This window comes from Bradysia coprophila, unplaced genomic scaffold (genome assembly GCF_014529535.1).
Source record: "Bradysia coprophila strain Holo2 unplaced genomic scaffold, BU_Bcop_v1 contig_70, whole genome shotgun sequence".
Lineage (NCBI taxonomy): Eukaryota > Metazoa > Arthropoda > Insecta > Diptera > Sciaridae > Bradysia > Bradysia coprophila.
This window is the reverse complement of record NW_023503941.1, coordinates 1,670,220-1,685,042: the sequence shown is the minus strand read 5'-3', so window position 1 is coordinate 1,685,042 and position 14,823 is coordinate 1,670,220. Positions and strand designations below refer to the sequence as shown.

At 36.0% G+C, this 14,823-nt stretch overlaps 1 protein-coding gene across 1 annotated transcript in view; it reads right to left on the bottom strand.

Moving 5' to 3' along the window:
- Window positions 1-478: 478 nt before the first annotated feature.
- LOC119083685 (T-box transcription factor TBX6-like) overlaps window positions 479-14,823 on the bottom strand; it is a 30,875-nt gene continuing 16,530 nt past the window's right edge. Inside the window, exons 3-5 of the mRNA XM_037193469.1 lie at window positions 7,660-7,927; window positions 6,619-6,756; window positions 479-2,415 (exon numbers count right to left, since the gene is read on the bottom strand). Coding sequence (XP_037049364.1) covers window positions 1,720-2,415; window positions 6,619-6,756; window positions 7,660-7,927 — 1,102 coding nt within the window. The 3' untranslated portion in view covers window positions 479-1,719. The remainder of the gene's footprint in view (window positions 2,416-6,618; window positions 6,757-7,659; window positions 7,928-14,823) is intronic.

Here is a 14,823-nt window from a genome sequence, read left to right as displayed (position 1 = left end):
AAATTTCAAGATTTATTCTTCCAGTAATTTTAACTTGAATCTACAATTAAAAGACAGTGCTGAGAGAAAGATTACTTTTTTAATTAGGAATCCTTTTGAATTCAGCCAACAAACAATGCAGAATTTTTCATCTGGTTCTAGGTGCTGCGTTCAATTCGCTTTATTGTTGTCCTTCAAATTCTTTTGGAGATCGGAGGAGGAAAATGAAAAAAATTAAATTTTCTTTTGTTTCTTCAATTTTGTTTATTTTAAAAATCTTAATTTTAAACACAATTTGTATTTGTAGGTTAATTAGGCGGCGATAATATTAGCACATCGTAAAAATATAAAATTATTTAACTCTTTGGAAGCAGTCTTTTGCAAGTTTTATTTTTTTTTTTCAACTTATTTTCTTACATTTAACAACAAACAAGTAATAATTACAAATCGATAAAACGGAGGCACAATGTGAGGAGGCAATTTATTTTATTTTTTAAGCTTTATCATTACAAATTGTTCGTTAGTCTATCGACTTGTTGGTTCTCTCTACTTAAATGTAATTGCACTTTCTGTATTTATGTTCATGTTCATGTTAAACCGTATTTTGAATTGCTTTTTTTTTAAACAACAAATATACATCTCTTAAATCACTTAAATATTCACAAATAATTTACATTTAAAATTGGCTTAGCTTCCGTTTCTAAATTTCCGATTGTCGATCGGGCAGGTCATCATGAAACCAACACAAAACGAAAAGATAAAACCGAGCGTCTTCATTTAATCAATTGGAAAACTGTATTACCGAACCAATCTTTTAGATGAAGATTGGAGCGTTTGGTATTGTGCGATAACGACACGTAGGTTAGAGCATCGTCAGGGAGGTTTCAAAATTCAATTCGTCTATGTTACACATCAATTGTAGTGTAAGAAAATTTGATACAGGTTGCGTATGCATAGGGAAATGTGGTTTGGAAACTAAAGCTCAAATGTAAATAGATTTTCGTATAATTCTAGTACATTTCGTCATAGAATTACTAGTGTCAGCGCTCTAGTTTCTTGCCAACCAACTTCACTGCTATGACATTTCATGGATAATTCACCCGAGTGAAGTTATATCACCAGAAAATAGTGCGTAAAGAATGAAGTACTGAAGAAATTGTGGCGCCTCTGCAGTTCAGCCGAGGTTTCCTAACAGGCTTTAACCATCTGTGGAACTTTCCTTATAAAAAAACAAAAATGAGAACCTCCCAATCCACTTGTCAAACGCGATAAAATTCCTGAATCGATTGATTTAATCGCACGCATAGGGACATAGGGACATTTAGTGCTGTAGTTCTTTCCAGGAACTACACAAATTTGGGGAAAATGTGATCGAAAGCCGAGAAATGAGAACATCTGATACGTCTAGCCTGCTGGGCTACTCTGCCAATGTTGAAATCAAAGTCGCATCCACCTACCTATCGCTCTACCTTGCCTCGGTTTCTTCTTTCCAATTAAACTCGAATCACTTTCATGCAACCGTTTTTTCAACACTTTTTGTTTCTGTTTTAAACAAATTCATTTTTTTTACAATAATGGCATTACCAACTTACGCACAGAAATGTCCTCCATATTCACAGCAATTCATAGCACTCGTTTCCGATCACTTTTCACTTGCCACGCCAGCCCCATTTTGTTCTATGATTATTTACTGCAAGTATAATTTGCACTCCGGACACTGACTGGAACTGAATCACACCACTAGCTCTCACAGCCCAGTATTGCCGATATGGAAAATCCACATTTTTTGCGCGGCTTTATAGTCAAATTTTGCACCGACGACAGTGCGGCTGGACTCAGACCCATTGTCGTTATTTGCTGATTCATTTCGTTGATCGTGTGCGTTTGCAGAAACGATGCCATTGACGGGCTGCCCATTGCAACAAAATCATGATGCGGATTTTGTGGATAAAACGATGGATACGCGGACCGGGATAGATATGAGAATGCTAGGCCCATCCAAGCTGGATGGGGAATGCGATCGCGGAACTGCTGCAAAACCATTTCCTGTTGTTGGATAATGCGAGCTTGATCGTCATCGTCAACGACTCGAATGTCTTCGGATGTGGTGGACGGCGGTGAACTGGTTCCGCTGGATCGTTCGCTGAATGACTGTTCACAGTCATCGATCGAATCGATTGAGCCGTTGAAACTGTTCGTTCGTCGACGTCGTTTGCCATTTAGTTCGTCGTACGTTGCATCGGTGTCCTTCAATGCTTTTCGATTCGTCGTCGTTGGTGGCAATGGCGGCGGCGACGATGCGGATGAGGACACAGACGACAGTGAAGATGACGATGTTGATTGTGTCAATTTTCGTTTACATCTTGATTGACCGGTCTCGCGGAATCCTTTGGCAAATGGATTATTGTCGATCTTCAATTTGGTGATACGATCGTTCTGTAACGGAAAGGAGAACAATGAGTGTGTGCCGCAATGTATAGAAATGCGTGGGAAAAACACATCCATCGATCGTTGAAGAAAGAAATAATTTAAATTTGCTCGACAACAATACCAGCAGTAAACAGACACAAGAAAATGGACTGTGGTCATGGGCTTAGGTAGTTTGTCTCCAAACTTCTTTTTTTTTGAATTTTACGTGCGCTGTCGTTTATGTTTGCGGCATAACAAAATATCCATGACACAAAGGACAACAATAGGTTGGTTTTTATCGTAGTGCAACCGTATAACACAACAGTGTTGTATGTCTATATTGGCGCTTATTGATAGTCCTCATAGTCGGATGGTTTAGTCGTCCGTTGTTGTTACCATAAAATGGTTTAAGTAAAGAAGAGAGAAGATAATCCGACGGCGGTACGTTTTTTGTGAACGATTCAACTTACAGTCGAGATACATTTCGAATAATGGACAAAGAAAGAAAGTACACGCACGCATCATCGACTTCATTGATTGAATTTTTATGTCACAATCGCTCCCGTGAGTAATGAGTGTTTTTTTGCTTCGGTAATTTTTGTTGTTGTTGATTCGGGTCATGAATTGAAATTGGTTCGGCCGTTGTTTTGGTGCACTTTGTTTGGACATGCACTGTGATGATGCGGTCCGAGAAATGACGATTTATAAACATCTCGGTGGTACAGAAATAACACAACGAGCAATAAGGTCTGTACGCTTTTCTCGGCTTATGTTCGTTTCGAGCGGTGAGAAAGCGGCGATGAATGCGTGAAAATGTTATCTCAATTGAAATTAAAGTGTTTCTGATCCGAATGGGACGGAACGGTTGCATTAGACGCATCAGATCAGATTTAAGGTTTTATTTCACTCATCTGGTAGCCGGAGTAGCATGAGTTTCTATTTCGGTTGATGCGTACAAGAATTTCTCAAATTTTTTTTTTGATAAAATAATTTTCGATTGATCGTGTCCCGGTCGGTAGGTTCAAACGAATATGGACTTAAGGTTTTATTGATTGAGAAAGGTGCCGTGATTGTTGATTATACTTTTTGGAATACATCAACACTCTATCGTTTAGACTGTGGATTAATGCAATAATGGGAGTGTGAATTTTGGAGAGGAAAAAGGTGGGAAGATTACGGCTTGTTAATGCTTTCAACACCTCGTTCATATAGAGAATCAAAAACGTTTTTTTTTGCATCGCATTTCGTTTGTGAGAACATTTTTAATAGAAAAGTGTCCATCGGCATTTTTCTTTGTCGGTGGGGAGCTGAGTCTGCGAAGCAGAGCCTAATATTTGGGAATTAATTCTCTAAATTCCCTAAAATTCCCTAAAATTCCCAAAAATTCCCAAAATTCACTAAAATTCCCAAAAATTCCCAAAATTCCCAAAAATTCCCAAATATTTCCAAAATTACCAAAAACTCCCTAAAATTCCCAAAATTCACTAAAATTCCCAAAAATTCCCAAAAACTCCCTAAAATTCCCAAAAATTCCCAAAATTCCCAAAAACTACCTAAAATTTCCAAAAATTCCCTAAATTCCCAAAAAAAAATCCCAAAAACTCCATAAAATTCCCAAAAATTCCCAAAATTTCCCAAAATTCCAAAAAACTCCATAAAATTCCCAAAAACTCCCTAAAATTCCCAAAAATTCCCAAAAACTCCCTAAGATTCCCAAAAATTCCCTAAATTCCAAAAAAAAATCCCAAAAACTCCATAAAATTCCCAAAAATTCCCAAAAATTCCCAAAATTCCCAAAAATTCCAAAAAACTCCATAAAATTCCCAAAAAATCCCAAAAATTCCCAAAAAACAACAACGTTGCATGTAAGATGGTCCCGAAAACCTTTTCTCGGCAATAACTCAAGAATAATTATTTTAACTTATTGTAATGTTGCACTGATGTCAGCTTTGGAGAGGCCTACAAAAACGGAAAAAATAACTAAAAATTGCTCACCCCTGGCTGGTGCGAGTACATCCACGAGAATTATACCCTTCAGAGCCAAGTATTTAGGAAATAATTATCAAAAGTTCCCTAAAATTACAAAAAAAGTTCCCAAATATTTTTCTTTGCTTGTTCATAGTTTTTAAAGGTTTTCGAACTTTTCCTGATGTTTTACGAGCATTTAAGAGGATACACATGGCTAAATTGTTGCCTACATTTCGGGGCGAAATTTTTATTATTTTAATGATAATTTTGGACTAGGATTCGTTTTAGAAAACGAACGACCATCGTTTGGTGTTAAAATGTGCTAGCTTTCAGCAAAAATATAAATGTTTGCGGTGATGCAACCTACCTCCGAGAAAACTCAAAGTATGTGTCAATTTTCGTGACTCGGACTGAGAGACATTTAAATTTTTACTAAAAGCTAGCACATTTTAACACCAAACGATGGTCGTTCGTTTTCTAAAAAGAATCCTAGTCCAAAATTATCATTAAAATAATTATAACTTTGTCCCAAAATGTAGGCAGCAATTTAGCCATGTGCAGATTCTTTTAATTATAAAACTGCAAAAAAAAGAAATTTTGGAATTTTTTGGGAATTTTAGGGAATTTTTGGGAATTTTTGGGAAATTTGGGAATTTTTGGGAATTTTTGGAAATTTTGGGAATTTTAGGTAATTTTAGGGAATTTTGGGAATTTTTGGGAATTTTTGGGAATTTTGAGAATTAATTCCCAAATATTAGGCTATGCTTCGCAGACTCAGCTCCCCACCGACAAAGAAATTCCCAAAAATTCCCTAAATTCCCTAAAATTCCCTAAATTCCCAAAAATTCCCAAAAAATCCCTAAATTCCCAAAAATTCTCAAAAACGATTCCCAAATATTAGGCTCTGCGCGAAGTATAGCGGAAATGAAACAGCTCCTGACTGAAAGTAACATTCGAGAAATAGGATGGGAAATAGATGATTTGATTATCGATCCATATCCGTCGTAGACCATGTCTTCGAGAAAAGGACCTATTATGCCCGCTTTGTCTTTCTGTTCCACAAATTTGGTAATCGCTTTGGTAACTGGTGGCTGCCAGCTCGATTGATATTCAAAAATTGCATAGATACTATGAGCGAATCAACAGCAGGCAAATAATAATTATTTGTAATCTGATCCGAGCTCACAGCTGACTACCAAGATAGTGATTGACCAAACGTAATTTTCAGCAGAGATGTTTACTATTCAAGAACTGCTGACCGACTGAAACTATTCGGGATGTTTGCCTATTTAAAGCTTTAATTTTTGGTAGCTGGCTACCAAACTGGTAGTTGACTACCAAACTGACCGAAAGGTGGTAGAGATGTTTATTGTTCAACAGCTAGATATCAACTGATATCAATTCGTCATTCGAATGGCTATTTTTCACAGGCTCCACATTTTGCAGCCAGTTCATTTTCCCTGACTTCGCCATTTATATACCACGCTTCCTACCTCTCTGAACTTTCTGCTTGGAAAATCCCAAAATTACAGATGGACTGCCCAAACATATTTCAAAGAAGAAAACTCCCGCCCGTAAACTAAGGTCCGATTATAACGGCCGTAAATGTATTCCCATAAAATGTGGTCGTTCCTCTTCAGACCTTCAGACCCATTACTTTAAAATTATTTCGATGTTTAAAATGATCCCGACTATTCTGACGCACTAATTGGTATTGGTTTACCCCCGGTGATTGGATTTATATGAGACCACTTTCACCGAACAAAGAAGAAACACAACGAGATTTATCTAAACAAACATTACAACGAGAAAACCACCTAAAAAGGGAAATTACTACCTATACTACTGCAGTGTTCGCATCCCATTCAGTGTGGTATTACACTCGAAAAACTCCGACCGTAATGGCATTATCATCGATATTATGCAATAATTACCTATTATTATCCATCCCTCTAAAAACATCAACTTTTCTCTTTACCATTTTGCCTTAAAATTCTATCATCACCCAGACGCCCTAAAATTTTGTAATGTACATCATAGCCACAGAGAGAACGATTTTAAGTATATTTTTAACGTCTCGTCATCCGGCTAAGTGGTATTAGATCCCAATTCACAAGGAAATTAATGCTGAGCAGACATGCACACAATTCGTTTTTGTTGATTATGAGATATTCGAAAAGGAGAAACATTCAACGATTGATTGGACGGCGAAACTGATGCATTTTGATAAAATGTTGACGTGAAAATGTCAGTCGCACATACCTGATAAGCTGTTACCGCAACGAATTCAGTCTCGGGAAAGGTGAACGATTGAAACGGTGACCAAGTGACTTGATTCGGATCGGTTGTTCGTACGACAATCAAACGTGGCTGATATTTGTGCATGCTTGTGAGGACAATCTGTAAAAATGAAAAGTTTTAAAAATTATTTTTTCTGGTCACGTCTGTGGTTGCGCTTGTTGTTCATTCAATCTTAATGCCTTTCTCGTTCATGTTTATGGGCTTGACCCGGAAAGGTTGACTAAGGCGTTAATTTTTGGTCTGGTTTATGTTTTATGAGTTAGTAGCGTCAACTGTACAGAACAGGGTTTGATCGAACTAGTTGGTGTTCTGATAGTTCTTAATTCGTATACTTCTAATGTTACTGAAATACTTAGTCTGATCTCTTTGCCATTATTTCGCTTATAATTTGCTAAAAATTTACATGCATGAAAGTATGACTAGTCTCTGTTGTCCAGCCCAACATTTTTATCGTTAAATTGTAAGTCAAATTTTCAACGGCAAAGCAATTAACATAAACATTTGAAACCAACCAACAACACTTCAGCAAAACACTTGAAAAATTCTTTTTCTATTTTTCAAACGTTATAACCGATGGTCGTATATTATAAAGTCTACCTTTACCTGCTCCGGTAATTTAGAAAGAATTTGAATAATCTCATTTCGTCATCAAATTGTTTATTATTTTTACCACCTCAAAAATCGAAAGAAAAACAAACAGGTCAAGTACTGTTTCATTGTTCATGTTCCCTTTTACGGTATGCGCCAGTGTGAACGAATGGAATACCTTCACTGAGATGTGAATTGTTGTTATTCTATTTGTCTAGCCGACAGATTATCGTAATCGTGTTCATTTGCAAGAATAAGAAGAAGAAAGGAAAACCTTCGAAGAGAGTCCGTATACGACTGATAACGGGCTCATATCACCGACGACAAATTAAGTAAATGAACGAGCAGCTAGCCATTCAAAGCACCTTAACGAGAAAACTAAAACCATTCTACATAGTACAAGTGTAAACTTACGTGTCCACTGCTATCTAGTGTGTTGTTGGTCAATTTAACTTTATTGAATAGCACCGGCTGAGCCGACCAATGTGAACCCAATGCGGGACTATCGGGATGCAGGCATATCCGTTGCGCACTCTGTGGTTCGGCGCCACCGGCTGGCATCCATTGTGAACCGGAAAATTTATAACGACAATCGCCGGTTGGTACCATTTCCAGGAAGACGCAATAGCTTACGTCGTCTTCCAAGCCGGATAGGGATGCACGTAACGATGGAAACATTCGTCTGTAAGAGGTAAGCAAAAGTAAATAAATTATCATTGCCAATGAGTACCGAATACTCTCGCTCTCCGAAGGAAATCCGATTTTTAAATCGGAAGAATTCGGTTAATTGGGAAAGGAGGAGTAAAAGTCGTAAAAGGAAAATGTTTCTTGGAACAACTTTTTTAACTACTTCGAAGGACTGGGAGCAGCTTGAAGCAGTTGCCAAAGTAGATGCAAAATTTGCAACTATTTATTTCAAAAGATGGAGTTGAGGGATGGATAAAAGTGAATTGTGTTCGAACCTTGTCTTTTCATTATTTTTGTTTTGTTTTTTAGTTTTTTTTTTTCAGTTTTCTTTTAGTTTTTTTCTGTTTTTTTTTCTTTTTTTTTCTTTTTCTTTTCTTTTTTTTTGTTTTTTTTTTGCAGTTTTTTTTTGGTTCTTTTTTCAGTTTTTCCTTTTTTTTCTTGTTTGATAATTAGTTTTGTTTTTCATAGTTTCCAACCTCGACCCATCGGATAGAGTTCATAATTGGTAAAATTTGAAAGGACAACGTTGTATCAAGTGGAAAATACGCAACATCACACGAATATCAGACTCTTGAAGTAGTTGTAAAAAAACCAGAGTAGTTGCAAAAGTGTTGTAAAAAGACTTATCTAGCCTAAAAACTAGCCTTGGCTGCAGTGAAGTCGTTCGTAATTTGAATTTTAATTCTGCTTATAATTCACTAGATGTCAACGTTCGAAAAAAAAACGTCCGTTGATAGTTGACAAATTCATCATAACTGCTTGCGAGCATCCTTGTAGTGTCCACTCAATTAGTAACAATAAATTAATGCGAAGAAGAATCAGCAAAAATTATTAAAATATTTGATTCGAATGATCCATACAACTTACAGAAATGTCTTCATTAATTCTTGTCTCAAATGCATTCGACCCAAATCATCATTTTGAAATTTTTTTTTAAAGAATTTTTTCCGAGTGGAAAAAAAAACAAAATCCGAAAGTCAATCGATCAAAACGTTTCCATTATAATAATATCCCAATGCCTCCGTCACAAATCAAAAAAACAACAAATATTTCAGATTTTTTTTTTATTTATTTAATTCGTCAAAATCAAAGTTTTAAGATAGAGGAAAAAAACAACAACAAAGTTTGAGATGAAAATTAATAAACAAATATTTTTGAAACAAATAAAAATCGAATTGATAATTTCGTTAAAAAGTCATTCTTTTTTCTCTCATCCTTCGGTCCGCTGCGGGTATCTAAACGATGCTTTTGTCTCAGAACAGCATGTGGTGAACTGGCGCCGATTATTACATGAAAAATGTTCGGAATCTGGTAACCCATAACCCATCACACTTTCAACAATACGAACTCTCTGGGTAGGAAAACCTTCTGAAATTTGTCCATTGATTCCTACAACGAATAGGGACGTGTCTGGAAGGACAATCAATCGTATTGTTCTTATTGTATTAATATCTTTCTTTCGGTTATTAGGCTAGTCTCTGTCTCAGTGTGACCTGGTTGAATTATATGTAATAAAAGGGAAAACGGTCCTGACAACTTGTGCTAGTGTTAAGTTACATTTTATGACAATGGTTAATGTTCACGCTTGTTAAAACAGGTATGCAAAAAAAAAGAGACAATGGCTTCTAAGGTCATGACGGTCATTATATTGTGTTGAGAATTTAGAATGTCAAAGCCAGTCTTCCATTATATCTGTACGTTGTGACCTGTTAGAAATTTTGGACATTTCATATTCTATTGAATTTGTTGTGCCGTTTTTTTTTGAATTTATTGATGTAAAATTCACGCCATAATAATAGTGTCGTTGTGGTGTGGATAATCGCTCAGTAAATCATGTCTTTTCAAAGTTTTTTTTCTTCTTCTCCTCTCTCAGTTATTGTCGGTTTTAATTTTTAAATTTATTTTTTCTTCGTATTTGTATTTGAATAAAACCTTGATCTCTTAAGTCGTTTCACACTTCCAAATGTAATTATTTAGAAGACGAGAACCAACAACAACAACAACAAAAATTAATAAAAATAATCACCGGTCACATCATTAAAATAAAACAAAACATTTAAATAAATTATACATTTTATCGCGTCTTTCGAATGGTATATTACGTGTATATGGAAAGGCCATAATAATCTCGGAGTGGTTACCTTATTTTTCTACGACTATTTTTTGGTTCGTTCGTCTTCCCCGGTTCTTCATCTCACTTTAATATTATTCGTAAACAAATTCACTAGAAATTGGTCAAAAATTTCTCACACATAAATTTCGGTTAGACTTTTCCACACACATCTCACCATCTCATAATAATGTACCATAATTAGTCGAGGTGCCTATGTCATATCAGGAATATCTCCGTAAGACTTTAAGCTTTACTTTTCAGACACCCTTTTACTTGGGGACAAATTGTCGAATGACCATTCGCCGTTTGTTTTACTTTAACAAAAAGTCGGTTAAATTACTGGAGCAACCGTTTTGCCTGTTCTTAGAATACATTATGGTAACATGTTTGGCGTTTCAAACAATATGCAAATTTAGTTTCATTTCGTTTATGATTCGCTAAAAATGTACATATAAAGAGGCATGACCTTTGCTTGACGACATCTGCCAATTTTTGAACTTTATAATGAGCAAAGCAATATATCGAAAGATGGATCAGATCCACGGGTTTCATTCAAGCTAAAGGTGGGTGGGATTAACCTCTGCACCCAAACTGACAGTTAAATTGCATTTAGTCCATTTAATCCTACTTGATTTAATCCATTTAGTACATTTACTCCAGGAAGTGCATGACCACTCCATATCGATCGACAATACTTCTTTACTATATCACCACACCGGATTAAGAACCATCGATTCAAAGTGACTACATAAGCGTCCGGACTAATAAGCATTATGTTCACATTGTGTGATGTAGATTCCATGGCACATTTACAAATTTGAATTTTTTTTTTTTTAATTATGAATTCTAACATCACATAAAACAACGAACCAACAAAACACAACAAGTATTAAAAACCATAACTTTTTGTACCTTTTTTTGTTTTTATATTATTACATTTTAACGTTTGGATTTTTTTCCTACTTATTCTTCCACTTCTTCTACGTTGCTTCTCTTGTAAAGCATTAATTTATGGCAACGGTCTTAAATGTGTGGTTCGGGTCAGTCAGGCGCCACTATTTTTGAACAACAAAAAAATTTAGATTTTTTTTTTTTTGGATTTTTGTGTTCTTCGTTTTTTCGGGGGGATTCAGTCGAATAAGTTGTTTTTTTTGCTCTTGTTATAGTGCGTGCCTCGGTTACATACAATTTCACATTTAGCAGTTAAAAGAATGACGACAAAACGAATTAGCTGAAATCAAGATGTCAATTTAAAATGCAATTTTTCGTTGAACACAAGGCCGTAGCCAGACTTCAAAATCCGAGTGCGCTAGGGGGGGCGCAAGGTCCAAAAAAATTATTTTGTATGGGAAAAATTAAAAAAAAATGAAAAAATGACTTCTATAGGAGGGGCGCCGCCCCCTCTGCGCCCCATCTAGATACGGCCCTGGTTGAACAGAAAGGTCAAAGAAATTATGACAAGAAGAGCTGAGATAATTCGGTCGTAACATCGTTACGATGCAAGTGCACTAGAGTGGAGATCATGCACAAAAGATTTGAAAAGAGTCGAGGCACGGGTCATCATTAACTTTTAAGAACCGGCTAGTCATCAGTTGTCGATTCACGACATAAACAACATTTAAGCTCTGATACCACGACAACCTACTATTGGTTTTGGTCTCCTCCAGCATTCCAATCATTCCTATTCACTCTTAATGCTTTCACTCAACTGCATATCTGTCCATATCGATCTTCCTGGTCTGCAGCTATCATCGAAATTCGTATTTAACAGTTTCAGGGGCACACGTTCCTCATCCATTCTTTGTTCATTCAATTGCCTTCTACATTCACTCCCCCAAAAATCGACGGAAAAATCCTCTTTTCAAACACCAAAAGTGTCGTTCCATCCCGTTGTGTCATTCACCAAGCCAACCCCAACCCCAAGCCAAATCCATACGTCACAACTGGTCGTACCAGCGATCTGTACAGTTCACACTGAAGGTTGAATGTTTTTGACCGAATGAGCTTTTGATGATTGTAGTCCTTTTACCCACACTCCACACACATTTCCTCTTAAATGCTGTTATCACTGTTGGTGAGAAAGTCCTAAGGTTTCGTAGACAAATTACAGCAAATTGACGCAAAATGTGATTTATTACTTCCACCGGAATTTCCTTTGATTTTTTGTGCTTCGATTATAAATTTGAATTTCATTTACCGAAATGTAAATTTCCAGGAGAACGATATACATCGCAAAACATCTATGCAAATTTATCCATAAACCATCAACAAATCATAATTAAAATCCATAATCTCTTAAATATTCCTAATTTTCTGTTTAATTTAAATTTAAAACTTAGCGCGCACATATACGCACACACCATGCCTTATCAACATCACTGAATAAAAATACCTTAAATTTGCCATTTAACCATTTAAACCATTAAAAAAAAACTGATATTCAAGCATCCTCATCAATTTATCGCGTTGACATGATTTCCAAATCAAATTAAATTAAAACAAAAAGCATAAACAACCTTTAAGTCCATCAATTCTTTATAAGAAACAGTAAAATCTAAAAAAAAATCAAAGAAAAAAAACTGTCAAATATCACCTGCTGATTGTATAGAGAATTTGTGCCGCGCTATAAGTATACGTATATACGGAGATTACCATCATGAGTTACAATTTACAACTTATAAAACAGGCGTTCTTCGTTGATCTGAGAGCATAATCACAGATACAAAAAAACACACATTTATGAGATGGGAACTTTTTTTTTTATTCATTTTGTTTCGCTGGTTTTGTTTTATTGCTTTTTTCTGAGACCGTCAAACGATAAAAATTGAGTGAAAAAGATTTTGGAAATGAATTGGACCGTACCTGTTTTCTGGCAAATGATAAAAATGATTTGTGATCGTCGCAAAAATGCTGTTGGTTGAGAACACACAATGTTTGACATCCACTTTAAAGCTAACATTGCAGTTCGAAGAAAAAAGACGAAAATAAAAAAATGAGGAAACTTTCATAGTTAACTCTGTCGATTAATGATTTAAATCAAAGCATGGGAAAACTATAAAAATTAAGAAAAGTGGCTCATTTAACTAGCAGCATTTTGAAAGACACTGTGGTTCTCATTCATTTGAGGTAGAGTTCAATCGGAAATTCTTGAAACGATTTTTTGAGAAAATTCAAAGAATTCTCACCAATTTCAATTGACGAAGAAGACACTAACCACAAGTTACGACATGACCATTTTTTTGTGTGAACATCTAAATACAGAAAGAGGACACGTAAAATAGGGCGTATCGATTTTTTAGAATTTTAAGGGCCGCGATAGCCTGTGTGCGGAAAACGTAGATCCTTGAAAACTAATTCCAGGCATATGGTTGATGGATCCGAAGGTGCCCGGGAAGAAGTCCCCCCGGACGACTTTAACTTTCAAATGGTCATAACTCGGAAAGTTGAGAGTATTTCTGAAAACAATGTTCCAGCAGGATGTAGAGCGTTAAAAACTCTACAAAACTGCCAAAGAAACCGATGGTCCAAAAGGTGTGTCTGTCGAGGTTTTCTAACATCGAAAGTTCGACATTTTCGTTTTTGACTTTTATTTCCTGAGAGACAAATTATTAAGTTTAGCTTTTGGCATGAGGTTGTAGAGGAGGTCGAGTACTACCAGTACACTAGGCATTGTCCCGGTCGGCGATCCATCCGAAACCACTTTTTCAACATTAATGAATGAACTTTTTAAGTGTACCCACGTCGCCCACGAAGCCAGTGCAGACACTGTAACCGGTGTTGCTGAGTCGAGGTAACCTTGGCCAGTAAGTGCCGATCATATTCCATAACAGTAGCTGAACTCTTTTACAAAATATTTAAGAATTCGGTGTAGCACTACATCCTGCTAGAACATTGTTTTCAAAAATACTCTCAACTTTCCGAGTTATGACCAGTTGAAAGTTAAAGTCGTCCGGTGGGACTTCTTCCCGGGCACCTTCGGATCCATCAACCATATGCCTGGACTTAGTTTTCAATGATCTACGTTTTTCGCACACAGGCTATCGCGACCCTTAAAATTCTCAAAATTCGATACGCCCTAACGCAAAATTATAGAGAATTATTTGAAAAATGAAATTTCATTTAGCTTTATTCCCAATGGGCTGTCGATATATTTCCATTTGAAGTATCAAAATACCTTTATTGACACCGTCCTACTATTGCCAACGAAGTTCAATCAATCAAACTTCATTTTCCTTATAATTCGCTATAATCGAACATGTTCCCTTTCTCCATTTAGACATTCATATGGCCTAGATCACTCCACATTAAATCATCCTTAAATGTTATTCATCTTATCAATCGAGTGAAATGTACAATGAAAAAGAGACAAGTCGTTTGCAACCGTTTCGTAACGTGTAACAATGAAAAAGAAAAGAAAAACGACGACAACAAGACGAAGAAAAAGAAGTCCGATGTAAAGATACGAAAAAACACAATATCATCCATCTTAAGTGATGGACCACCATGTAATTTCATAAACCAACAACGAAACTACAACAAAATTTCATAATTTTTGTTTTTGTTTTAACTATATACCTTTGACTTAGCTAACAATGCAGTTTGAATGTTGAAACAATAATGCATAAATCCAAAGCTTAAAGGATGGACGAGAAATCCATGTGTACGCTATTGATGGGGTTCGGTCGATGGATGGTTTGAACACAAGAAGGAAAAGACATGGCAGAGATATGCATTTCAATCGGTGAAATATATTACGTACAGACAGCCTATAATTTTCG